The following is a 26,628-nucleotide window of genomic DNA, read 5'->3' as shown; positions in this document are numbered from 1 at the left end:
GATATGAAGTTGAAATTAAGCATTTTTTCCCCTGTAAACTGGTGCTATGCATCTTTCCTTTGAAAAGGTCAATGAAATGTTGTACAGTGCACAGAAAAAAAAGATCTGAAGGTCTACATTTTCCAAAAAGTAGTTGAGACCGGTTAAACATGGAAAACCTGGTACTAGTTAGAAGAGAAATAAACTTCTTAGATACCAGTATGAATGGAAACAAATTTAACTATTCATCATTTTGAGAACATAATTGCTACAGTAAACCCTTAGAATGCGGTTGTGTCTTTGGTATAATTTTGCCTGCTGAGAATCTGAAGTTCAGAGCTGAAGAATGAATTGATTGTGCTTTGCACGAATTCCCAAGAAAAACAAATCTAAATCTGACTAAATAATACAGAACACTACCAGACATTATTTCACATTTGAAATAATGTCTTGTCCTTCTGGGACCAATAGTTCCAGAAGGACCAAGAGTAATGGAAGACCTGATTTGATATCGACATGAAATTCCTTGTCTCTTTTTGGCCACTCAAGAGTTAGTCGTTAGTTTTAACATCAAATACTACTTATCCTTAGGGAAACCTTTTCTGAGTTTTTGAATGTGTGCATTTCTTAGGATGGGAGGGGTGTTGCATCCCAGACATGTTACCACGGCAACAAGGTGCTCCCTGCCGCCGTCGGGTCTCGGCCAAGTTGGGCGCCATGGTGGCTGAATGGTGACAGACACTGTGACGACACCACTAGGACACCATAGATGGGTCACATTTATAAATTCACACATAAACAGACATCCCTATTGTTATATGTAAAACCAAGTTTTACATGTAATATTACAAACATGATTATATTAAATAATTTTAGGTTTGCACTTGCAACCTTTTTTGTTGTGTGGATAAAACCACCCCATGTAGACGAACAGTATAAGAAATAAGCATACATGCTGCATCTACTATTGTCCCCAAATTAGTGCATTTGGGGACAATGCACACATTTGGGGGCAATAATAAGCATGTATGCTTATTTCTTATGGAAGTAGTTTTATGCATATGTATATGCACCCAAAGTGTTAGCAGAACTTTGGGTGGCAAAGCTCTGCTAACACTCCATTTTCTAAAGCAGCAAGAAAGTTCACGTAAATACCTTGTTGCTTTTATTTTCTTATATGACCTGCAAGAACATCCATGAACATGGTCACTGTACTATTTTATGTTCTTGTGTGTTGTTTGTGCATGGTAATGACCAGTGACAGCTTTAGGACAACCTTGTGATTTATCTATCTGAGATGCTGCACACACGATTGTATATCTGTGTGTTTGTCTAAACACACAGGCATACAGTTTAAAACAAACTTGATCTAGCAAAGTTTAAAAAGTTAGCATGAAAAACAAAAATAAAACGTTATCATAAATTAGAGGTAAGACACAAATACATACACCCACACAGAACTTGATTGGGAGACAGAGGAGAAGCAAGGAGCCACAGTTTGAGCTTCCCGCTGCGAGGGGTCATGACCCCTATCAGACTCTGTGTCAGTCCGCCTATTGTGTCCGGGCCTGAGCTCTAACACACATACATGCTCACATATACACACACGCTATGCTATAACTTACATGGTCTCCATGACAATGGTTAGGGCGACAGTAAGGCGGCAGGAAGGGGCTGTAGTGGCTGCTGCGACGTTCGAATGAAAAGGCCCAACCTAATCATCATCATTCAGCCACTGTACTCGTGTGGTCACTTCTATGTGAAGAAATTTTGCATATTGGACATATTTTCAGGTAATTTATAGCAATGATGGTTTAAGCAAGATTCCAAAATTGAGACACCAAAATAGAGTCAAACATTTAATCAAAAGCACCTAGAAATACAAATGACAATTTATTAAAAAAAAATGTATGTCAAGTTTTAAAGTAATCAATCAGTATGTGACTATGCATTTGCATGTACATTTGTTAAATTTTTGAGGGGGTTGGGTTTTGACTTTGACCTCCTGTAATGGTAACTTTGGAAAGTCACATCAGGGGAATTAAATCTATAGCTGACATTCAACAGAAATGTGTTAAGCTCATATTGACTTAAAGTATTTCTTATGCGACATATTAAATAAGTATATGTCACTAACAGCTGCTGCAATCCCTTCAATAAATATAAAATTGTTTTAGTCCTTATCTCTGCACATCATACCACTTTATGTGTTCGTTCCGTTTCAAGTTAACTTTAGATATTTTTGCCACTGCAGTGCAGTTTGAACAGTTTAAAATATGCTCTTTATGTTTTGCTAAATTAACATAATTGGCAAAGACTGTTTCTAGGAATGGGCAGAACAGGAGGAAGTTATGAGGACCTACAACATATACACTGCATAGGCCAACGTTTAAAATAATACCTAAAAGCTTTATAATTTTCTTTAACAACTGTCATCAGTTAGTGCAGCCCCAACATGATTTTAAAAAGTAGTTTATATTTTTGGCAGTAAACTCTATCATATCCTGTTGAATCTGCTGCCCTCTTTTGTTTGAACAGAGAATGGATAACAGACTATTTTGGTAGTTTACCGCCATCTGATGGACACATTTCATCCATCAGACTTGTTGCATATCAACAAGTGTTCGCATGTTCATTAAGAAATGAAAAAAAGTCTTCCTGATTTGTAGAATTTATGTTAAGTTGTTTTGTTCTTGCCTGTTTGACTTTGGGTTATAAGCACTAACCTAACGCTATTGAGTTATTGCTTATATTGTGGGGAGTAAACTACTCACATTGACTTATTTACTTTTATTTGAGAAAATGTTGGGAAAAAATGTACTTTAAGGTCTAGTAGTTTCCTTAACTAGAGCAAATCCTACTTCATAAAAAAAAAATTCTGGACACTATGTCTACTGTAAGTAACTTCATTAAATGAAGAAGAAATATTTTTTAACTGAAAATGTATAAGGCACAGACACACACCTAGCTGGTTCTTCTGTTATTTTTCTATCTACTGAGGCTTTTGCGCCATTTAGAATTCAAGTGAATGTACAGTAAACAATGCGTCTTGTCACTGGAAATACTTTACCCATACTTATTGATTTGGAAAAATGTTCCATATCCATCCACCCATAATCCAACTGGCTTATCCATGCAGGGACGCAAAACGGAAGTACCATGTAGAGTATTATCTTGACCCGATGGTGTAATACCCGCCCACTTGTGTTCCTGACCAATCATCTGTTCCTACTAGCTGCCTAACTAAGCGGGAAACCGGCTTTCCGCCGTGTGGAGCACAGATTATTCGCGTATTGATTTTGTTTTGTCGTGTTGTTTATGAAGTGCGCTACTTATAATTTGGTTTTAAAGCGCTGCGGTCAAAAACAGAGCAGTGACAAAGCTCAAAACTCGCCGCCTGCGCTCAATTTTCTTCCTGGCCCGTGTGCTAACACCTGGCGCTAGTTAGCTGGATCATCGCGTTAGCTAACTGGGACGTAGATGATGATGCGCTAGACGCAACAGACAACATACTGGCTGAGTAAAATTAGACAAAGGGCTACCGCGTTCCGATATAGACATAAAAGATTATCTAAAATGAGTATGTTCAATCTAGACCGCTTTCGATTCGAGAAGAAGGGAGCAAACAAAGATCCAGGTTGCGTGTCCAAAAGTCCGGATTCTGAAAAGGAGAACGAACCAGGTAACTAGGAGCAAACTAGCATGCATTGTTGTTAGCCAACATAGGAAATACTTGACTTTGTGACGATTAATCTTAGCGACACAGATATTACAATATTTTCAACGTGAGTACAAGTCCATGTGGTTCTCACGTTGCAAAGCAGAGATGTGACCAAAATGCATCTAAGCACATGTTGGATTGTGTGTCTGTGCAAAATCATGTTTGTTTGTTTTTTCCAACAAGTATACAGTTACAGTTAAGATTAATGTCAGCACTGATGCTACATGAGACGTTATTTTAAATGTAAACTCCGCCTGTGAGTGGCAATACATTTTAAATAAAAACGTTTCTCATGTACTGACTAGATGCCAACGTGATCGTTTGTTTTTCAGCTCAAATGAAATCATTTAAAGCCACGCCAAAGTCCCACGCACGAGGTGTGATTTTTGAAGAAGTCATTTCCATAGATTTGGAGGAAGATGATGTCATGGCCGAGCCAAACACAAAAATACAAATAACCACAAAGAACAAGTATGTGATTCCCTGTAAACTCAAATGAATTTGACATGTTGCATTTTATTACTCTGACATAACTGACTATTGTCTGACAGAGATGTTTCTGATTCTAGGAGCTCAGTTCAGAAGCTACCAAAAGATTTAGCACCACTAAATACAGATGATGAGGATGAGGAGATGGATGAGAAGATAAGCAAACTATTGGAATTGTTTCCTCAATTATCAAGAACTGAAGTGATAGAGGTGAGTCGGGTCCAGCTGTTTATTTAGTGAAAATGCTTGAGGTTAATTTTTGTTTTAGGTCCAGTCAAAGGTTACTGTTCAGTAAAGCAATAATAAAAACAAAAAAATATATATGTTTTATTCTCCATATTGTCTTCTTCTGTCATGATGTTCAATCTCTCTCTTTTACATTTCGCATTATTTAAACCAGTGATTGCACATATAACTTGACTTATCCCAGTCATTTTACGAAATTACAATAATAAATAATAAAGTTTTCTTTTGAAAATGGATCTTTCTTTCTTTCCAGAGCAACATGAAGACGCAGCTTTTATAATCAAAAATTGTTGTAATTTAATGCTGCTGTGATTTAGTTTTGCGGAAGAAAATGATTGATTTTGATTTGTTCAGCTCACTGTTTCTCTGATGCTTTCAGGTCTCTGGGAGTACGAGCACGTTGGAGGGCGCTATAGCTGTCTGCCTTTTAAAATTTGGGGATGAAGAAGGTAAATGCTTTTCACTTTTTGTTTAAAATCCAATTTTAAACAGAAATCACAAATTTTTGGAGTGAAAAAATGTTGGAGATTCATGAAAAGTACATCTAATATTTTAAATGCAGAAAAGGTCAAAATAGAAATCTCTGCCTAAAGGCTTCTGATGTCAATCCTTTTACCTCTTTTGAGATATCTTCCCGTTTTTCCTCTCAGCTCCAAATGATGGCAAGAAGAGAAAGCAGGGTGGATCCAGCTGTTCTCAGGACAGTGGTGATATTCAACCCAGTAAAAGACGGAAACCGTCTTTGGTAAGAACATGAGAGCTTTTTGATTAACTTTAAGAACCTAATGTAGATTGTAAGGCTTTGGACTTTCAGGCATAATTTTATTGTATAGGTCTCTGATGAAGAGGGCGAAGGCGACGAACCAAGCTGGGAAAAGCAGGAGGCCATGGTGAGAAAACTCCAGAAACGGTTTCCGGACCAGGACAAGGAGGTGAAGACACACAGCAAATCTGACAGAGTTTAGCTTTGTAAACTGAAGCCATTTTATGTCTCTTTTTAGTTTAAATTTATCTTTAGTTGGTCACATAAGGTCAAGTGAACCAAAGCACTGAATGCCTTCGGTAATTGTACCAAAGTAAAATGGTTTTAAAAAAAAAGAGAGAAACTGAAAGATGATTATTATTGTTACTCTTCTGATGATGTTGCTGGTCTAGGAGTTGAGGATGGTGCTTCAGGAGCACGACTGGGATGTGGAAGAAGCTCTGCAGGTTCTTCAGATGTTCTCAGAATCAGGTACGAATCCAATTAATTGTCTGGATCTAACCAATTTTTTTTACCTTTTTATAATTTTGATATTTAACAGTAATTCCTGGACTGACTGAAACTTTCTCGTTTATTTAATTGATAGATAATAGTAGCACCAGCCTGGTTATTCCAAAAGAGCAGAAATCAAAGGGCAAAGCTGAATCAACCAGGAACTACTCAGAGGACAGCAGTGAAACAAATGGGATGAGTACCGATGACACAGGTGCAGAGAATACATTTTGACTGAAACTAAATATAATTTTTTTTTCTTCAATAATTTCTTGTAATCAGAATGTGTTGGTGAACAATCTATTTCTTTTGACAGAAAACAGTTCTACTGACTCTGATAATTCAGAAAAAACAAAACCAAAAAGGAGACAAATGTCAATCAGAGATTACAAAGACTCAAAGGGCCAGAAGTCTACTGAAAGAAAAAGAGAAGCACATCATGGGGATCTTGAAGACCACAGAGACGTTGATAAAGCAGATGGGAACAGTACAGATAATACAAAGGACAGTGAAGACGAGTCGGAGCTGGAGGACACAAAAGTCTCCAAACTTAGTACTAGCATTCATACTGTTCACTCACGGATTGCGTTTTTATCATGCTCTCGTATGCAAACCTCTACCTCATCCACCTCGAAGCCTTCGCCTTCCTCCTCAGCCTCCCAGGTTTTGTCCAAGTTTTCTAGCGACACAGGACTCGCAAAGAAGCAGGCGGCGGAGAGAAAGAAGAAGGCACGAGCTACTGAAGAACAAGTCAGTTCTGATGATGAAGAGGACGTAGTAACAAGCGAGTTTGAGGACTCTGACGACGAGCTGGAGAGCATCAATGTCAAGAAGGATGTGAAAGATGAAATACTTGCGTTTTTCCAGGATGCATCAATAGACGAACTGTCGCTGATTTCTGGCTGTTCTGTTAAAAAGGCCCAGAGGATCGTGGAACTGAGACCCTTTGATAGCTGGGAATCCCTGGTGAGATTTATTTTTGGTTGGTTCTTACAGAAATCGCGTATAACTTGCACATATTATTCCAAAAGAGCAGAAATCAAAGGGCAAAGCTGAATCAACCAGGAACTACTCAGAGGACAACAGTGAAACAAATGGGATGTTTGATTCAGCATCAATCAAATTAATTTGGAAATACTTGGAACTATTACCTGTGTGTGCTAGCTTGTAGGCTTTACGCAATAAAGTGCGTCTTTGTTTTTAATTTAGCAAGTTTTAAGTAGGTTAAATTTCATACCTACTTGTATATATTCTACATGAATGGTTTCTTCTTTCTATTAATGTAGTTAAGTCATTAAATTTGCAGTGCAAACCCACTGTAACAATATATATTGATGCTGTTGTGTGGAAAAATATTTTAGAAAAACAAAACTCATCCATTTAGTGTTTGACGTTTCCTCTGATTTTTAGTTTCAAATACATTTTTTCTTTTAAACCGGTAACTTTTACTTTTGTAAATCTTTGTCCACTTTTAATATCTTTTAAAGTATGAACTGTTCATAAATACATTTAACACAGCATGCATACACTCTATAATGTGCAAGCTATTAAATAATGATCTCCCTCCTCAGTGGGATGTCTTCCACAAGGGAAACGGACTCTCAGACGATTTGATGCATGGCTGCAAGGTCGTCCTCAAAGAGAGGAAGGTTATACTTGGACTCATGTCTAAATGTCAAACAATTTCTATAAAAATGGTGCAACGGGTCACAGAGGTGATGGAGAGTGGGACTGGCTCCACAAAACAGCCCAGTTTACTTAACAGCCAGTAAGTAAAATTCACTACTGACCATTAATTTACAAAAAATGTTGCACCAGTTTGTGCCAAGTGGACTTTTTTTTTTTCTTTATACTTCATTTTTCATGTAAAATACTTGTACAAAAGAAAAAAGTTAATTTTCTGTCACAGACTGTTGTAAAAGACAGACATTTAGAGTTAAAATAAAAGAAAACAAAAGATGTGGTAACGATTTATGAAATGGCAAACAGCAGCAAATTAAACTTGACTTTGTTGAGAAGCTTGTAAAAATAGTTTGTAGTTTAAGCTGCCTTATGAATTTGGATTGGCTACATTTTAATGAGTAAAAATCTTTTATACATCATATAAAAGTGGGTTTTGTTTACTTTTCTTATTGTTTCCCTTTCAGGTTGCAGCTCAAACCGTATCAGCTGATTGGCCTAAAGTGGCTTATGCTTCTGAATGAACACAAACTGAGTGGCATCCTTGCTGATGAAATGGTATGGAAACATTTGGTGGATTTAATGTAGTGCCATACCAGTATTTGTGTTAAAATGCCCAACAATGGAATAAACTGGTTTAGATCTTTTACCCTCGAACCTGTTGACTTTTGGAAAGTAACATTTATGTCAAGATGACCTCCTGCCCAGCTCTCCTGGTTTCTCCTCAGAAGCAGAGGAGAGTCTGGGCAGACTAGACACCTGTCAGTTTGTTTTGATTGTGATCATCAATAACCAAGATTGACAAGTCAAGGTCTAATCAGTGATTTTGTTTTCACAGTCAGTGTTCTAAGGCACAAAAAAAAAACTGTGTTGGACATCTAGTTTTTGCTGTAATTTTCTTATTTTGTGTTACTTTTCCCACATAATTTTGTGATAAAACTTTTAATTTAATGTCTCTGAAAAGATCTACAGAATTAATAAAATACTTGATATGTTGCATCAAGTCTTACTAGATCTCATCCAGTTGATGCCTGACACTGAGATTTCGCTAAAGCACATATGGGTGTGTTTATTACACAGATGTAAACTCATCTGAAAAGAGAAACGTTTTTTATTTACAATTACAAAGATTGTTGGTGTTTATGCTTTTTTGCAACGTGCATGTAATCTAAAAGGAGAACTTTAAATATTGTGTTTTTGTATATTTTTCTCACCACGTCCATTTCCCGTTCGCATTTCTTGCTCTCAGGGTTTGGGGAAAACCATCCAGGCTATAGCATTTCTTGCTCAGCTGTATGAGAACGGAATAGAAGGTCCTCATCTCATCACTGTGCCTTCCTCCACACTGGGTATAGAACCTTCACACATAAAATGCAACATTTTCTCATACAGTTTCTTACAATATATTAATATCAGTTTTAAATATCTTGTTTTCTCATGTATTGCCTCGGAAAAATAATTATTAGCCTGCGATTTATGTTGCTTGTATTGTTTCCGTCTATTAGATAACTGGGTTAGAGAGCTGAGGCTGTGGTGCCCTGCTCTTGAAGTTCTTATTTATTATGGTAAGCAGAAGAAAAATCACCTTTTTCATATGTACTGTTTCAATATATAAATTAATCGGGTTTTTTTCCCCTTATATGCTGCATATAAGAATGCTATGCTAATATTCTATAGATTTGATGCCTTTTCCCTCTGAAAATCATTGTGTGCTGTTCTTTTCTATAGGATCTGTGGAAGAGCGACGCTACCTCAAACATGACATCCTCAATGGGGAAGTCCATTTTAACGTGATTGTGACGACGTAAGCAAACGCTTTGAGGCTGAATGGAAATCGCTGCTGATTTTGAGTTTGATGGACGTTTAACATAATTCTTCTTCTAACTGTTGCTTGCCATTTATTTCATTCACAGGTATAACTTGGCAATAGGGAACGACAGCGATCGATCTCTTTTTCGTAAGTTGCCTATCAAATATGCCATCTTTGATGAAGGCCACATGTTAAAGAACATGAACACTCTGCGCTACCGCCACCTAATGGCCATTAATGTAAGTTGATGTTTTGTGGAATTTACATTTCTTACCAAAGAAATCCGATTTAATGGTCTTCGTTTGTGTTTTCCTGCAGGCTGAGCATCGCCTCCTGCTGACAGGAACTCCTTTACAAAACAACCTGTTAGAGCTGATGTCGCTGTTGAATTTCATAATGCCTACCATGTTCTCCAGCTCCACAATGCAGCTCTCCAAGATGTTTTCTATGGTCAGTATCGGTATGCATGCTTGGTATGTTTCCAGTTTAGTTTCTTTAGCCGTCTAGGAAAGACATTTGAAGACATTTCCCTGTTAAGTAGCTGTATATTAACCAATGCAATGATGATGGACACAGTGATGAAGAGCATCTGGTTTTACTTGTCACATTTTATTGTTCAGCTGTAATGACTTCTTATACCAGCTGCCGGTTTAAATGTAGAATTTATAATCAAATAGTTTTATGAAATTTGACTCGTTTTTTCCTTTTTCTCATTAGAAATCTCACGAGGAACAAAGTCGATTTGAGAGGGATCGAATTACTCGAGCCAAACTCATCATGAAACCCTTTATCTTGCGACGAGTCAAAAATGAGGTGAGTTTCTTAGGAGAAATGACAGATATTTATCACACATTAAGCAAACTCCATGTGATTGTATGCAATCATTATAGTGTATGGATGAAGCTATAGACGGCTTGTAGAAGAGGGATGGTAATTTAAATGAGTTAGTTAATATGGATGCATCATGTGCTCCTATTGGCTGATAGGGTCTGACCTGTTTTTTGATTCTTATTAAATTGTAAAAGTGTTGAGGGTGCTTCTACAATAAGGCAGCACAATATATTTCAATATTCATATTGAATATGACTGCAGTGCAATGATTGTTGGCCTGAGTATTTTAAGTGGTATAATCTTGCATTTAGTCAATGTTCACATCAGACATTGAAGAAACAGTTAAGTCTGAGTGATAGAAGCATAGAATGAAAATAGTCATATTGCAACTGATCTCTTCATTGCAATATTGACCGATGTCGGCAGCATTGCAAAATTCTGAGAATACACTGCTTTAATTTACATTGTGAATATGGTTGGAGTTCTATAGTTTTGATGTGCTTAATGTTTATCAGCTCTATACTTGAGCCGATGAAGCAAACTATTAGCAAAAAAAAGGGATTTAAAATATTTGCTTCTCCTAAAACATAAAATTACTTACTTTTATTTTCACTGTTATCCTAAAGAAATACACTCTCCTGTTGTGTCCTACCTGCAACTGGATTATAAAAAAGCATTTATTGACACACATTGGTGTGTTCATGCTTCCAGGTTCTCAAGCAGCTCCCGGCCAAAGAAGAAAAGATCGAGTTCTGCTCCATGAGTGAGAAACAGCAGGTTCTCTACGAAGCGCTGCTAAAGAAACTAAAGAGTACCACTATTGGAGAGAGTAAGACTCATTTCAACTGCAGGCTCCCTGTTGTATATGTGGGCTTTATTAATAACATAATGAATTACAAACATCTCTTCTCTTTTAGAGCGTGAGCTGTGCAATGTGATGATGCAACTGAGGAAGATGGCCAACCATCCTCTTCTTCACAGACAGTACTACACCACAGAAAAGCTTCAGGCTATGAGCCAACTTATGCTAAAGGTCTGTCCTGATACTTTGCTGGAGCTCACTTTTGATTTCTTTTTTCTTCTTAAAACTAAAACTATGAACCTTAAATAATTCTGCTGTTGTAATGTTCTTAACTTTACTCTCCTAAAGTTGAGATGCCTGTAAATATCCACCTTCATTTGATTGATGTTTCATTTTGCAACATCTTGTTTTCCTCCCACTGTTATTTTCTTTCTTTCTCCTCAGGAGCCAACCCACCACGATGCCAGTGCTGCTCTGATTCAGGAAGACATGGAGGTGATGTCAGATTTTGAGCTCCATCGTCTGTGTCAGCAGTATTTCTCTATCGGCTCCTTCCAGCTCGACACAAGTCTCCTTCTCGACTCTGGGAAATTCCTCCACCTAAAAGAGCTGCTGACCTCTCTAAAAAGCCAGGTCACTACTGCTGAACTGTTTCTGTGACGCATAACCGAGAACATTTAATCTTTATTTACACTGAATATTTGGGCTTTTCTCTCATTCTGCAGGGAGACAGAGTGGTGCTATTCAGTCAGTTTACCATGATGCTGGACATTGTGGAAGTTCTCCTGAAGCATCTACAGCATCGTTACGTCAGACTGGATGGATCCACTCCTATCGCTGACAGGTCAGGGATATTTGTTTATGTTTTAATACTGATAACTCATCGCCTGTGACCAGCATGTTATGAAACCGATGAGCATAAGAAATATGTATAAAAGTTGTATACCAGCCATACAACTTTTATACCAGAAACTTGAAATGATTGGTTGGATAAACATGGTGACCTAACCTCTCACTGGACCTCTGTTCATATGTCAACAGTTGCTGACATATGAGACGTGCACTATTCTGAGAAATACACAGTGGTAAAGACTCTCTGTGCTGTATGATAAGTTGTTGTTCTCCCCCATGAATGTTATCAGAAGAACATTCAGTAATCGACCTTGTGGTGCCGCAGTTTCGGTGTATTTTCACACACTGACCTTGCTCTCTTAAATCCAAATACTATTCACATCGTAGTACAACTATCCACTAATCTCTCTTTAAAACATCTTTTTTTCACCTTAACAAATATATTGTCTAATCAAAATCTTGCAAAAAAATACCTGATACAATTTTACACATGGACGCTTCATTGTCCTCCATTGGTAAACAGGTAATATATCTGCTGCAGGTGCATCTCAAGATATTATATAATGGGAAAACTTAAATTCAGCAGAGTAAAACTTTTGTTTTTATAAAGTCATCGATTTTTTTTTTTTATATAATTAATTTTGATTATTAGAATTTACGAGGTACGAAAATCCAAAATACCTGTTTAATGTTAAACACAGCCTACTGCTTGAGAATCATTTTGCACAAATGAGTGCATCATTGCAGCGTGGCATCGAGGCGATCAGCCGGTGGATTGGCTGAAATGTTAAAGAAGCCATGGATGCTCTAACCTTCTGGGTACTAATAATTGTCTTCTTTTTATACTTTCATTATTTCTTATAGTAGTAAAAGTTCAATATTGGCCTTTTCAGCTTCATCAGCTGAGTTTATTTTTAAGGTTGGAAAAATATACTGTGGACCAAAGTCTGAAGTCTTTTAAAAAGCTACATATTTTTTAGAATCAGTATTAAAAATTGAGATTTACCCTCCAAGATAACTTCAAAGTAACTTTCAAGTTTGTTGTTGTTGAAAGATTTATCTAATGAAAACAAACATGCAGGATGTTAGCTTAGGATTTTGCTGAATAAATCCCTGCATTAAGGTGTTCTTCTAAACATTGCGGTATCTTCTAACTGCTCATAATTTCTCTTCTGCAGGATTGTTTTGATTGATGAGTACAACACAGACCCAGACATATTCGTGTTCCTGTTATCGACACGTGCTGGAGGGCTCGGCATCAACCTCACCTCTGCTAACGTTGTCATCCTGCACGATATCGACTACAATCCCTACAACGACAAACAGGCAGAGGATAGATGTCACCGCGTGGGCCAGACCAGGTTAGAATGGCACATCAGCTTATTGTTTCGATCTGATTGTACATCAACACAGTTACTGAAGAAGAAGACTTTATTTATTGATTAATTTACATCTTTGTAACTGGCAGGACTGTACAGGTGATAAAGCTGATCAGTAAGGACAGCATAGAGGACTGCATCCTGCATCTCGGTCAGAAGAAGCTAAAGCTGGAACAGGACATGACTGCTGCTGACCAAGGTAAGGGACTCTGTGCACATAGATGATGTAATTGCTCTCTGGTTCTGCAATACTTCAATGCAACAGTTAAAGAGAATGCACTTAACTTGAAAATGCATTTTAGAATAAGCAAGACTGTAATTTGTGGTAGAACCAGAGGCTTTGACACAACATTTTACAGTTTTTCTTGCCGTTACTACAATATTTTCACCAATATGGTGTGGAAAAGATATTTGATAAAGGAGATGTACTGTATATATTTATTAGGTACTCTGTTAATTTGTGGGTTGCTGAATTACTTATGCATTGTTCTATAGATGATGAAGGAAGCATTCCTGACGATATGGCCTCTTTACTCAAAGCCTCTCTGGGACTGTGAAGAACATCAGCCTTGAAACTCGTCTGAACTGATGAAGTCTTGTGACTGTGGGCAGGCTGCTGCCAACAATATTCTGCCTTGAAACAAGCTGTAGCACGGTAACTGTGCCTAAATCACAAACTTTACCTGCTCTGTTGTTCCCCACACATGTGAACTGCCTTTGCGTTTCCAGGCTCTGTACATGTTTTGCTGGGTTAACCAGCTGTCACAAAGGGTTCAGTATTACAAGAGAAGCAAAAATGAATCACCTCATTTCACATGTCATGTTCATAATTATTCATATATAAACTTTCATATATTTTGGTTTGAGTTTCTATATAAAGTACACTTACCAAAAGTTAGAACCATTTTGAAAGTATGCTGCATGTAAAAAGTACCGTCAGGTAAGAGATTCTGATACTCTCACAAGGCAGCTCTTCATGTACTGTATTTGGGGCCAATGCATTGGAAATGTACAGGTGTTACTGTAAAAGTTCTTTCCTAAGTCCTTTGTATGTTTCAAGGTTCATGTTTGGACTTAATAATAAAATATATAAATATTATTGGAATAAATATCAGTTTTTGGCGTCATTAAAATTTAGTTGAAGAAATGTTTTCTTTTCCACCTTATTCTTAAAATTGTGATGCTTTGTCTAAATTCAGCTCAAGTCGGCTTTCTACAATGTAACCAAACTCTCACAGAGTAAATATGGATATAAACATTACACTTTAAAACTGGACAATAAGGTCATAGCTAGATCTTTATTTTTCACATATTTGGACCTGATGAACCTGACTTTGACTACATCTACAATTTCATTTACCATTTTCATCCACGCCACAGCTATGGGTCGAGAACAAAGGTAAATGTATCGTTTGTTTTTACATGGTGTTCGCTGTGCTTTAAAATCACGTAGAGCACAATGTGTATCCTACATAGGGGGTTTAAAATAACTACACATTTTGTATTTCATTTTAAATTAACTTAGTGGAGTTTTTTTCTCTTTGTAGTTCTAAAATACTTTGTTGTTCAATCAATCAATCAAATTTTATTTGTATAGCACATTTCAGCAGCAAGGCATTTCAAAGTGCTTTACATCATTACAAACACAGAATCACAATGCAATATAGAATCAATCATTAAGTCAAGTTCCATCAATAAATTTGTAATTGATTACATTTCAAATACAATTCTAAACAGGTGGGTTTTCAGTTGAGATTTAAAAGAAGTCAGTGTTTCAGCTGTTTTACAGTTTTCTATAACATGAAATCACCAAAAAAGTTATCTACGGTTGTACATGACCGAATGTGAAAAGGTTAAGCATTATTAATGCTTTTGCAAAGAATTGTACAGAAGTTTGAGCATCGATTTAATTCTTAATGCTATTAGACTAAAAACATGTTTTAACAGAAATCCATGTTTTTAGGTATCGGACAGTTGTGGGTCTGGAAAGTGTTTTTAACATTGCTGTAAGGAGAGGTCTTGACCAGAGGATTATTTCTCTATCTGCAATTGGCAGAAGTTAAGAGGAGACAATAAAACTACAACTGCTGACCAGCTGGTGTGAGTGGACCCTCTCATAATGAACAAATGTTTGCTTTCTTTCTGAGGAAAGTTGTTGATTTATAGGAATGGCTGCAAATGTGATAAATGACCTCAAATAAGAGGAATGAAATTTGTCATTTTCTTAGTAATTCCCCTTCCTGCCACATCGTGGCCACATCTGTCAAGTTATGCTCTGTTGAGTACATGCAGCCCAGGGCCTTCCACATCTGTTGGACAAATCTATTTTATGCAATTTAATATATAACATAAGCAATAAACATTTGTCTTTGGTATTGTTTAAATAAATTTTACATCTGGGGTTATATAAGGTAGATAACATATTAGTGATTAATGTTAATGTTTAAAAAAACGGGCCCAGATAAACATGATCAACGAATAAAATATATCGTATTTAGACTCCTAAGAAAAAAACAAGCAGAATGAAGAATGTTATAGTGTCAAACATTTTTATTTTGTACAAATAATGAAAAAGGATTCTGATGCTGCATACATTTCTTGTGTATTACAAAGGGAGCTTACTTAGACTTTAACTAATAATTATAGTCTTTTACAACTTAAAACAGCTACTGTTAATAGGTGATGGTATAAGAAATTTCTGAAGTCTCTTACCATCTGTATTAGTGCAAATTACTATGTAGAACATAGGTTAGAAGTGCTCTTTGAAAAATGAAGAACTAGATAGAGAGGCTAAATACTTATCTTATTTACTCAGCATGTGGAGAATATCGGCCACATCTAAACCCTGTCAAATGTGCGTCGCAGCTAATGGCGTAGGTAAAATAGAGAACTCCTTTGCGCAGCTGACAGCTTAAAGAGTGAGTTCCTTTCTCAGGATAGACGATGCATATTCCTGCCATGTCATTGTAAAGAACGTCCCTATCCCAGACTTCGAACCTCAACTCCTGACCCAACTCCACTGAGCCAAAGTCATATGTGGCGTTCCAAACTGGGTCGTTGTTGTCCATCACAGTCTCAGTCTCCTCATACATGCTGCTGTAGAAGATCTTCACGTATGCATCCGTTTTTGTGAAGGTGTCGGCCCTCAATCCTGCGGCTCTGTGGATTTCCAGACTCAGAGTTCCTCTGCCGGCCCGTAAAGGACAGCAGTTATGATCCAAGTTGGGAGTCGGGGAGCAGTTCTTTGGGCCAAGCTGCTCCTCGTCCAGCTGGTTCTCATTTATGTACTGTGTGACCATGCTTCTCAGATTTTCACTGATCTGATTGTCCTCCACCAAATGATGCAGAGGAAAGATGGCATAGGAAACCACATCTGGGTTGTTGTGGAGGCTGTTCATCCAGCTGTGGTATGCCTCTGAGGGGTCTTGTTGGTAGAGAATGTCGGGGAAATACTGCTCTCCTCCTATTACCTCAATCTTATGCGTCATGAAGCCCTGGTAGAAGCCCATGCTCATGTTACCCTTCAGAAGATTGTCACACTTGTTGGAGAAAGTTGCATTAGCAGGAAGAAAACCAAGAGCCATCCGGAGTTCAAGATTCAGGCAGTTTTTGATCTCTGACTCCGAGAAGCCCTTCAGTGTGGCCAGACAAGTCCTGAAAGCAGTGATCCGCCTCACCTTACCCCCAAGCTGCACCTAGAAACAAAAAGTAAATGAACATAGAACTTTAAATGGTAGTTTTAGCTTTACTCGAGCACAGAACTGTTTGAGCAATGGGAGGGATGTTTTGCATTTGTACAAGAATAAAGAAGCTAAAAACCTGGTGTATGTAATGTGTTCCATAGGTGTCTATGAGGCGTCTGTACAGGGCTTTGTTCTGGATTGTGCTTAAGCTCTGTGGGAGTCTCCTCAGATGCTTTGTGAACTCTGAGCTCAGGTGGGGATGATCGGCCAGCCTATAGCTACAAAAACAGAAGGCTGTAAGACAATCACCAACATAATGTTCATCTTTCTGCAACAAAGAAAGTTTACAAGCTTGTATTATTGATGTGAGAGCATGATAGTAAACACTTTGCATTTCTTAGCTTTTCTAAAATATTTTTGGATATTTTCTAGATGGGAGTTTAAAATAAAACTTTTATCCCATCCTTGTCATGTCTAGCATATTGTTTTTCTCAGTATATTTCTCTGTAGTGAATTATGCAATGCAGTTTAAAGTGCATTTTACTCTCTGGTTGTTGGTGATATTCTTGTATTAGACAGAACACTGACGTTTTAACCTGTTATTGCCAAGTCATTTCATAATGTCCTTGTTAGACCATTTGTTTGGTCAAAAACAATCTGTTATGCCCTGCCGATGGCATCCTGAAAACTTCAAAATGTGAAAGTTTTTATAGCCTTGAAATGGTATTCTCATCTCAAGAATATTTAATAAGAAGCATATTTTTACATTTCTGTCAATATGTCAAAGTATCTCCCAAATAAATTACCTTATTTTGTAAATGCAGAAATCCAGAAAACTTTCATTATAGTACGTGATTACTTAACCTTAAATATCTACTCAAACCTTTATCACACTGTTTCTTTCTTCTATACAATGACTACATGTTTGAACTTTTTAGGGGCAGTAGAGACAGGACATAAGTATGCTTTTAGTCACAATATTAAAGTAATCTGCAAAAATAATAGTAACAATTTTTACAACTGCCCGTCTTCAAAACTATTAGTTTTTTCTGAATGATTGTTCAGCACATTGTCCAATCAGAGCACATTATGATGTTGCATCATGTATGGTAGTCTCAAATCAAAGACCAGGAACATAAAAGCATCCGTACATCCTAAACCAGAATTGACAGTTTTACAGTTTGAATGACGTTTTGGGTGAGATAACAGATGTAATGTTTAGATATTCTGTCAGACATCTGGGAGAAACGCTTCTCTAATCAGTTCCATGACCCACCAAGCAGTTTGTTATGACCAAATATAGGCATGCGGAAAAAGTCGAAGGGGAAGCAAAACTCTATTGCTGTCCTCTTGTGGCTTTTCTGGTGTGAAACGTTGGCAGATATAGGTTCTGAAACTTTCCAAGTTCCTTTCTTTACTTCCTCTCCCCTTTTTGATTAGAATAGATGTAGGTACACAAAACAAAACAAATGTGCAGCATCTTCCGTCTAAATTCTGAGAATACAGGAGCTTTTTATAAAAGAGTGTTTAGTGTTTCTTTGTATTTAAATTATCGGGAAAATTCCCACACTGTGTTGATAATGTTATTTATTAGTTCCTTAAGGGTTGTGTTGAATTATATTGATGCCAAATAATCTGAGAACTACAAATTTGAAATTTTCCCACTTCATATTTGTGATCAATCTCATTCAATAGGACAGTAAGGAACACATTTTCAAATACATTTTGCATATATTATGCTGAGACTGACTGATTTATTTATTATTAAGCTGGATTTTTATCTAAAAATATACATTAGTGCTACCTTCTGTCAATTTCAGATATTTTCTACTTATTTGGTGGATGTTTTTTTTTTTTTTAAAAAAAAGGTTAGAAAATGAAATGACATTAATTCACTCTCTTTTACTAATTAAGAAGTATTTGGAGAATGGGCGATTGTAGTCAGGGCCAAACATTGCAGTGCCCCTGTAAAACTGGTCCTGGCCCCTGTACTAAAGACATAATAGTAAATCCTTTTCATATGGTGGTCCTCACCGGCACAGAAACGGTAACTAATTGGTGCTTTAGACCAAATTTATTGTTTAACCTTCATAGTTTTACCTAAACAATGAATTAATAAAATTAACCTGTTATACTGAATGACCTATTTGACCTATATTTCCAGTTTTATAGAGAAATTAAGCTTCTTTATTGTATGAAACAATGCACTGCATTCAGCCAAAGTAAACCTAATTTTTTTTTTACCTTACCTGTAATAGGAGCAACTGATTTCATGCATGGCAAACGTAGCTTTGTCCACACTGTGCTGCGAGCGTGCAAACTTGGCCAAATCTGAGCGGCTTCCTCCTAGCACCGCCTGGCCTATTTTCTCTAAGCTCAAACCCAAACCCCAGTTGTTGTTCACCAGCGAGTTGGAGCTACGCAGCAGGGAGTCCACAGAGTGGTGGAGTGCACTAGACAGCTGCTTACTGCAGCGGCTGAAGAGACGCCAGTCCAACACTGCAGCTGGGAGCCTCTGAATCTAAGCAAAGTGGAAGGAGGAGAAACAAATGATTTAGCGTTAGGATTAGGGTCATGCTGAGGAAAAAAAACTAAATATTTCTATTAAAGTGAAGTCATTTTGAGAGGAGTGGAAACAGAAGCTGAAGCTGCAGATTTTACAGTTATCACCTGCCCGCCTTGGAACCTGTTTGGACACAGTGTGCAGGTACGGTTGTCATCCAGATGAGCTTTGACATTGATGACGTACGCCCCTGTGCGGCGCAGACGCACCACATCAAAACCCTCCCCTGCCAGGTTGTGACCTGGGACAAAAGGAGCCTTCTCACACTCTGGTCCGGTGCCAATCCGACAACCCAGGACCCTGCAGACTTCCAAAGTAACTGACAGTCTCAACACAAACAGGACAAAGTTTCTCTGCTGGTTTCCTCCTGCTTGCATGGTTACCTAAATGTGACAGAAAACAAAGAGGCCAAAGAGACATATTTGCTGTTAAAAACACTCTCTGTTATAAGGAGAGTCTAAAAGAATTTGTTTGATTTTAGTTTTAGATGAGCTTTAAATCCCTGGTATCACAGGAGTCTATTATAAACTGCAATAATCCTGCCTCAGATGTTGCAAAGAAATCATGCACACTCACCTCTTACTGACTTGCTTTTCCTTTTTTGTTCCTACAGATATTTTTCTTCTTAGCAGCGGTCAAGTGGCGACTTTCTCTTTGGAATAAACTACTACTTTGGGTTTTCTTCTTTAAGCTTTCCATTCATGGTACATTTGATTAAACGATGAAGTACAGAGACACTTAAATCCTGAAGTTGCAACTGCAGAGAGCTGTGGCGTCTCTGGCAAGCTGTACTGAAAGCCTGCAGAGTTCAGTCTTCACTATGTCCTCTGCATATTGAAAAGGAGGGAGTTTCCAAATGTTTGAACTATCTATCCAAGGCTGTCTCTTGCCCATCCTTATTTTCCTGTCTCTCTTTCCCTGCAGAATTACACATTTCCTCTGCATGAGTAGGTTTGTTTTCATGGTCAAGACCCAGTTCTGTAAATCCCAGCCAGCCGTGTGCAGTATGTGTGTTGGCATGTGGATGTGTGGGGGAGGGAGAGATTTTGTGTTGTCACAGCAGAGGAGACCAACACTGATTTAAGGACTTTCCGGGAAATGTGTGTCTGAGTGTGTAGATGCTGCCATGTGTGTATACCGTAGGCTATGTAGTTTTATGTCTGTTGGACTGCATATGTGTTTGTTTAAAACCTTTGAGCTGCCCTGGTTGTGCACAGGGGAAGAAAAAAACCCAAACACGTCTATTTGTGGATGCCAGTGGAATGTGTATAGGTTTTCTTCTTGAAGTCACGAAAGATCTGAAGACATTTTACAAAAGGTTTTATACACCAATAGAAACTCTCAAAAAGAAGACCCATCAGCTAGTTGGTACAACCCCTGGCAAAAAGTATGGAATCACCAGTCTTGGATGAGCACTCATTCAGACATTTCATGCTGTAAAACAAACTCAGATCAAAAACATGATACAATATTAAGGTCGTTCCAAAGTGCAACTTGTTGGCCTTCAGGAACACTCAAAGAAATGAAGAGAAACTATTGTGGGAGTCAGTGAATGATACTTTAATTGACCAAACACAGGGAAATAAATATGGAATCACTCAATTCTGAGGAAAAAAGTATGGAATCATGAAAAACGCATAAACAAAAGACCATTCAAAATACATCACTAGTATTTAGTTGCACCACCTTTGGCTTTTATAACAGCTTTCAGTCTGTGAGGCATGGACTTGATGAGTGACAAACAGTATTCTGCATCAATTTGGTGCCAACTCTCTTTGATAGCAGTTGCCAGATCAGCTTTGCTGGTTGGACCCTTCTTGTGGACCATTTTTTTCAATCTCCACCACAGGTTTTCAATTGGGTTGAGATCTGGACTATTTGCAGGCCATGACATCGACTGAATGTGTCTTTCTTCAAGGAATGCCTTCACTGTTTTTGCCCGATGGCACGATGCATTGTCATCTTGGAAAATTATTTCATCATCACCAAACATCTGTTCAATTGAAGGGATGAGAAAACTGTCCAAAATGTCAATGTAAACTTGTGCATTGATAGAAGAATTAACCACAGTCATCTCCCCAGTGCCTTTGCCTGACATGCAGCCCCATATCATCAAGGACTGTGGAAATTTGGTTGTTTTCTTCAGGCAGGCCTCTTCATAAATCTCACTGGAACGGCACCAAACAAAAGTTCCAGCATCATCACCTTGTCCAATGCAGATTCTTGACTCATCACTGAAGACAACTTTCATCCAGTCATCCACAGTCCATGATTGCCTCTCCTTAGCCCATTGGAGTCTCGTTCTTTTATGTTTAGGTGTCAATGCTGGTTTTCGTTTAGCTTTCCTGTATTGAAATCCCATCTCCTTTAGGCGATTTCTTACGGTTCGGTCACATACATTGACTCCAACTTCCTCCCATTTATGCTTCATCTGTTTAGTTGTACTTTTTCGGTTTTCAAGACAAATGGCCTTAAGTTGTTTGTCTTGACGCTTTGATGTCTTTCTTGGTCTACCAGTACGCTTGGCTTTAACAACCATTCCATGCTGTTTGTATTTGGTCCATATCTTGGATACAGCTGACTGTGAACAGCCCACATCTTTAGCAACCATGCGTGAAGGGTTACCTTCCTCAAGAAGTTTCACAATCCTCTCTTTTGTTTCAAGGGACATTTCTCTTGTTGGAGCCATGGTTCTCACCACTCCACGTCGTCCAGCAGCCCTCCAAGGTGTCATGACTGCAGGTGTTTTGAACTGCACACTAACGGGCACATCTAATCTGGGGCAGGTGTCCATTTAGGGAAAGGAAATAGACTGGGTGTGTCCTTTTTTTTCTACCTCCAATTTGAGTGATTCCACACTTTTTTCCTCAGAATTGAGTGATTCCATATTTATTTCCCTGTGCTTGGTCAATACAAGTATCATTCACTGACTCCCACAATAGTTTCTCTTCATTTCTTTGAGTGTTCCTGAAAGCCAACAAGTTGCACTTTGGAACGACCTTAATATTGTATCATGTTTTTGATCTGAGTTTGTTTTACAGCATGAAATGTCTGAATGAGTGCTCATCCAAGACTGGTGAGTCCATACTTTTTGCCAGGGGTTGTATGTTGATTTTGTAGAATTGCCTGAGCAGCAGGCTACGTCAGTCTAATGAACTGCTATATGCTGCCTCTATGATTGAAGACTTTTTTAAGTGATTCCTTTCATGTGATCAATGGCCGAAGGTTCTTCACGGATTTATTTACAGCTTCACTGTTTTGTTGCTTTATTATATATGTTGTTTTAGAGAGACACCAAGATGTAGATTGTGAGAGAGGAGTGTGTATGTTACTTGCAAGGCTCAAGTTATAGGATCTTGTGTACTTTTAATGACATAAAAATAAGCAGAAGCCTCACTGCTAAATGTTGTGTTTTATTCACAGCAGTTTCGGAACACTTATGCACATGTGAGACTGAAACAAATGTGCTTTGACTTTGAACCAGGGTCAAATTATAGAAACGCTGAACTAGATGCTACTTCACACACCCTTGAAGCTTTGAAAAATGTTCTGTACACAAAAAAACAGTGTACCTCCTCTAAAACAGATCATTAGAGGACGTTAGAGACTCATTATATGACTTTGTTTTAAAATGGGCTTTAAACTTTAAACAAAGCATGCTTCGGATTAAGTCAGATATTACCTCAATATGATCAATTACTCAGAAACAGCTTCTCCATTGGGTTTGATGTGGCCTCTCGCTGTTTTATAAAGATTTTATTTGATCAGATACTTAACATTCATGAGTACAACACAAAACACACACACACATTTACTAGTTTTATTGTTATTATTGCTGTCAAATAAGCAAGCATACATTAAGAGTGTCTTATTGGCAGTATACAAAAAGTAAGCTCTTAACCTGGTTTACACATGACACAAATCAAAGTGAACCTGAGTTGTTTTAATAATTTTTATGAGCTTTTAACAAAGAAAAATCTAACTAAACACAGCATCAAAGCATACCAAGTAGAGTAATAATAATAATATACAGTAAATGTGCTATTTGCCATGTGCACTTGGCACATGGGGGCAGCAGTGGTGCTTTACAGAGTTTAAAAGTCAGTTTTGCTTTCATCCGTGTGCGCTTTATATTGCAAAACAAATGCAGTTCTCTTTTAAGTTTCATAATTCATAATACAAAGTTTTATGTGTAAAAAAGTAATATTCTCTGTCACAAAATAAATCTTTAAATTTGTGGAAAAATTGTTTTAAGAATCAAAGGAAAATCACCCGATCTAAAGCCATGGGACTGCCGTTTTACGCCTCCTCCTGGGTTGTCTCCCTCTCTGGCTCTTCAGCTATTTCCTCATATCCACCTGACCTAAATCGAGAGTACCTCCTCTTTCTCCTAACAATCACTGCCACTATGACCACCAACGCTATCAAACCCATCACTAAAAATGCCACTCCTGCCTTTTCCCCACTTGACATCTGATTCATTTCTGGGTTGAACTTTCGAATGAGGTCTGGCATTTCCTCGGGTTTGACAAGTTTCCATGATTTAGTGGGCCCCACCCTGACCCAGCTCTGTTCTCCTTCTGTCATCACCATAACTGTGTTGGTGGCTTGCATGCTCACAAGAGGAGATTTAGTAAAAGGAGGGAGGAGGATTGGTTTCAGGTCACCCCCTGTAAACAGGCCAGACTGGACGCAGTAAAGAATTTCACAGCCATCGCTAACTGTGGCGAGGTGTTGGCTGAATTTGGGAGGGCATCTACGTTGGTTTTTAGCCAGTGGGTTACCAGACTCACAGCTGAAGAGACCTCCAAATGGGATGGAGTATCTGGTGCCAGTCTCATAGTCATTACTCAAGCAGATAATTTGGCCATCTGATAGAAACTTCACTGGAATGAAGTTTGCAGGGCAGCTTTTGGACTTGGTGACGGGGTTCTCGAAAGAGGTGCCGTAGATTCCTCCAAACAGATACCCTGAGTTTTCTGGAGCTTTTCCATTGACAGAGCACCAGTACGTATTTATTCGAGCAGAGCGAACACGATAGAGATTTTGACAGTTTTTCCGATGACAAGTGGACAACCACAAAAACCCACATCCATAGCTAACGTCATAGCAGTAATTTTCTGTGTAACCCTGCTGTCTCACTTCTGATCGTAATAAAGTTGGGGAGTAAGGTGAGCGACAGGAGTAATCACCTGTTGCAATATTTTTCTGGGCAAGGGTTTCGCAAAGTGGATCTGCATCTTTGGTAAGTTTTGTACACTGTTGGTAGACTCCTCCAAAACTAAGGTTGGTGGCTGGACCCTCGCATGAGTCGTCATCAACGTTAGCCTGAAAGTTGAAGTTCTTGGAACCAATGTCCACACAACCAGGGCGGGTGTTGACCTTGTAGTAGCGCTCTATTGCCATGCTCACTGTATGAGCCACTTTGCCAACTGTAGGCTGTGGCAGATCAGGAAAAGTATTTGAGTTTATAAAATAGTGGATGGGGAACCCAGAACGATCAATAGAAACCAGATTATTCCTGGTATTTTCTTGCCACTTCTGCAAAGTGATTCCAGGATAAAAAGGTATGCCCCCATGGCTTTGGATGAGGGAGTACTGAATATTGGACTGGTATGTTTTAAGTGATGAGCTTTGTTGGCTAGACTGACTGCTGATATCAAATTTTAGTTTGTCAAAAAAGTTTAACCCAGCCTGAGCTTTAACAGTGGAGGTATCTGAAGAACTGTCTGACACATAAGAGGAACGGAGATAGTCTTCCTGCACCAGAGATGCCCCGGCATCTACACTGGTGATAACATGGGTTCCATAGTCCAGCACCATCTTCTCTGAAAGGTACTCTGCATTCCTTGTCTGATTGTTTGCAATTGCATCAACAATTTCTTTGACTTGCTGAACAAAGCGAGAATCCAAAGTGAAGTCTGGGTAAGCTTTGACGGTGTAGATGAAGTTGCGAACCTGTTGATAGAATTAAAATATAGATTATATTCAGTTTTGTGATATGTAACTTTTCCTTTATATTTCTATAAATCTGAGCATGTGCCAATAATGAAAACAGACATTTTATTGCATAGCTGTTTACTGGCATAGCCAATCAAAAATTTATTTTTTTACCTGCTAACAAAGAACCTCATTGTATTCTACAACTGCCTAGAGACAACACTTAAATCATGTTGTTGCCCTTTGAGGATTAACCTGCGACACCATTAGTTTAGATCCGAACATCCGTGTTAAACACAGTCAAAGTCTAGAAACCTACCAAACGTAGACCTTGTAGAAAATGATATTTGCTGTTCATAAATGGTCCCAAATCAAATATGTGAAAGTTTGAGCTAAAAAAAAAAAAAAGGGTGCCAATATCTAGTTGTGCAAATCTGGTAGAAATCCCAAATAACCTGGTGACATCAGTGTTGCTCCAAAGTAGCACATAAATATGAATTCTAGCTACATTTTCAGAATTTGATTTGAAAAGATTAAATGTTTAAAAGACCGTTGATCATTCTCCTTTTCACTTCATAATCACACATAAACTTATCTATTGCATAAATTTTCGGGAATACAAAAATAAATGTGTGAAAGATCAAGGGGTCTGAAAACTTTTGCACAGATGTCTCTAAATATTTATAAAAAGTTTTTTTTCTCCCAAATAATAGGACATGAATGTTTCTTAAATATTCAAAGTACCTGTACTCTGGCTGTAGTCGAAGAATCCTTGACCTGATGTGATTTCATCCTTGTGTTCTCAAAGGAAAACTTGCCATTCAGAACTGAGAAAAACGATGCATCAGCATTGATGGAGTGAGATGTGGTGCTTTTCTGCTCCAGCCAGGAGCTGATTATCTCTGAGTTGGTCTCCACGCCTGTCTGCTTCTGAGGGATGACAAACACCTCATCTGGAATGAGGTAAAGTCCGTCCTCGGTGGTTTGGCACTGGAAGTAGCTGAGGTTCATCACTCGGCCCATGTCCAGGTTCCGGAGGTTGTCCCAGCCTCCTCCTGGCAGGACTTCCAGGGTTGTGAGAGAAATGTTGGTGGACGCCCGGCATTGTCTGAGCCAGTTGGTCGGACGGCTCACGGGACCAGAGCAGCAGATTTGAAAAAAAGTAAGAGTAGCAAGAAGTGTCAGGGCAGACTTCATGATGCCTCAGTCTGAAGTGAAATGTGAGGCAGCTATATTGAAGTTCATTCAGTCCCGCCTCTAATGTCTTGATCCCATGACTAACATGAAACACTGAGAGTTGGTTTGGTTTCACTTCCATTTTTCTTAGGTCTTTTTTGTTTGTTTTTACAGGCTGACAAGAAAAGCCTGTAAAAAGTTTGATCAAATTTTAAAACAATA

At 38.2% G+C, this 26,628-nt stretch overlaps 3 protein-coding genes across 4 annotated transcripts; 1 reads left to right on the top strand and 2 right to left on the bottom strand.

The window, feature by feature from the left end:
- Positions 1-3,201: 3,201 nt before the first annotated feature.
- smarcad1a (SNF2 related chromatin remodeling ATPase with DExD box 1a) lies at positions 3,202-14,153 on the top strand. Of its 2 annotated transcripts, none has more exons than XM_032579340.1 (24): positions 3,202-3,661; positions 4,033-4,171; positions 4,270-4,399; positions 4,815-4,884; positions 5,086-5,180; positions 5,269-5,367; positions 5,591-5,669; positions 5,785-5,904; positions 6,007-6,656; positions 7,262-7,458; positions 7,838-7,928; positions 8,620-8,719; positions 8,876-8,935; positions 9,099-9,174; positions 9,284-9,419; positions 9,499-9,630; positions 9,898-9,993; positions 10,723-10,840; positions 10,929-11,044; positions 11,258-11,446; positions 11,539-11,657; positions 12,844-13,026; positions 13,134-13,243; positions 13,540-14,153. In XM_032579340.1, the coding sequence occupies exons 1-24, from the start codon at positions 3,556-3,558 to the stop codon at positions 13,599-13,601; spliced, it is 3,273 nt and encodes a 1,090-aa protein (XP_032435231.1). In that variant the 5' UTR covers positions 3,202-3,555; the 3' UTR covers positions 13,602-14,153. The 2 variants fall into 2 exon arrangements, with proteins under 2 accessions (XP_032435231.1, XP_032435230.1); XM_032579339.1 differs by having other exon boundaries at positions 4,252-4,399.
- Positions 14,154-15,572: 1,419 nt separating this feature from the next.
- prf1.5 (perforin 1.5) lies at positions 15,573-20,292 on the bottom strand. The gene is made up of 5 exons (XM_032578321.1): positions 19,867-20,292; positions 19,398-19,673; positions 18,977-19,248; positions 16,864-17,005; positions 15,573-16,739 (listed from the first exon to the last, which is right to left on the bottom strand). The coding sequence occupies exons 2-5, from the start codon at positions 19,665-19,667 to the stop codon at positions 15,852-15,854; spliced, it is 1,572 nt and encodes a 523-aa protein (XP_032434212.1). The 5' UTR covers positions 19,668-19,673; positions 19,867-20,292; the 3' UTR covers positions 15,573-15,851.
- A 2,804-nt stretch (positions 20,293-23,096) lies between these two features.
- On the bottom strand, positions 23,097-26,456 carry mpeg1.1 (macrophage expressed 1, tandem duplicate 1). Its single transcript, XM_032578320.1, has 2 exons — positions 25,975-26,456; positions 23,097-25,248 (listed from the first exon to the last, which is right to left on the bottom strand). The coding sequence occupies exons 1-2, from the start codon at positions 26,425-26,427 to the stop codon at positions 23,590-23,592; spliced, it is 2,112 nt and encodes a 703-aa protein (XP_032434211.1). The 5' UTR covers positions 26,428-26,456; the 3' UTR covers positions 23,097-23,589.
- Between the last annotated feature and the right edge of the window lie 172 nt (positions 26,457-26,628).

This window comes from Xiphophorus hellerii, chromosome 12 (genome assembly GCF_003331165.1).
Source record: "Xiphophorus hellerii strain 12219 chromosome 12, Xiphophorus_hellerii-4.1, whole genome shotgun sequence".
Lineage (NCBI taxonomy): Eukaryota > Metazoa > Chordata > Actinopteri > Cyprinodontiformes > Poeciliidae > Xiphophorus > Xiphophorus hellerii.
Note: the sequence above shows the minus strand (reverse complement) of the source record. Positions and strands in the feature narration are given on the sequence as shown.

What these genes read in the sequence shown, in the direction of transcription:
- smarcad1a (XM_032579339.1), top strand. Translation starts at nt 3,556, where the DNA reads ATGAGTATGTTCAATCTAGACCGCTTTCGATTCGAGAAGAAGGGAGCA. An exon ending in TGAAAAGGAGAACGAACCAG is followed by an intron (nt 3,662 to 4,032) that starts GTAACTAGGAGC and finishes TTTGTTTTTCAG; the next exon opens with CTCAAATGAAATCATTTAAA. An exon ending in TTCCGGACCAGGACAAGGAG is followed by an intron (nt 5,368 to 5,590) that starts GTGAAGACACAC and finishes TTGCTGGTCTAG; the next exon opens with GAGTTGAGGATGGTGCTTCA.
- prf1.5 (XM_032578321.1), bottom strand. Translation starts at nt 19,667, where the DNA reads ATGCAAGCAGGAGGAAACCAGCAGAGAAACTTTGTCCTGTTTGTGTTG. An exon ending in ATCAGTTGCTCCTATTACAG is followed by an intron (nt 17,006 to 18,976) that starts GTAAGGTAAAAA and finishes CTGTTTTTGTAG; the next exon opens with CTATAGGCTGGCCGATCATC. An exon ending in GAACACATTACATACACCAG is followed by an intron (nt 16,740 to 16,863) that starts GTTTTTAGCTTC and finishes TTTTGTTTCTAG; the next exon opens with GTGCAGCTTGGGGGTAAGGT.
- mpeg1.1 (XM_032578320.1), bottom strand. Translation starts at nt 26,427, where the DNA reads ATGAAGTCTGCCCTGACACTTCTTGCTACTCTTACTTTTTTTCAAATC. An exon ending in CGACTACAGCCAGAGTACAG is followed by an intron (nt 25,249 to 25,974) that starts GTACTTTGAATA and finishes TTCTATCAACAG; the next exon opens with GTTCGCAACTTCATCTACAC.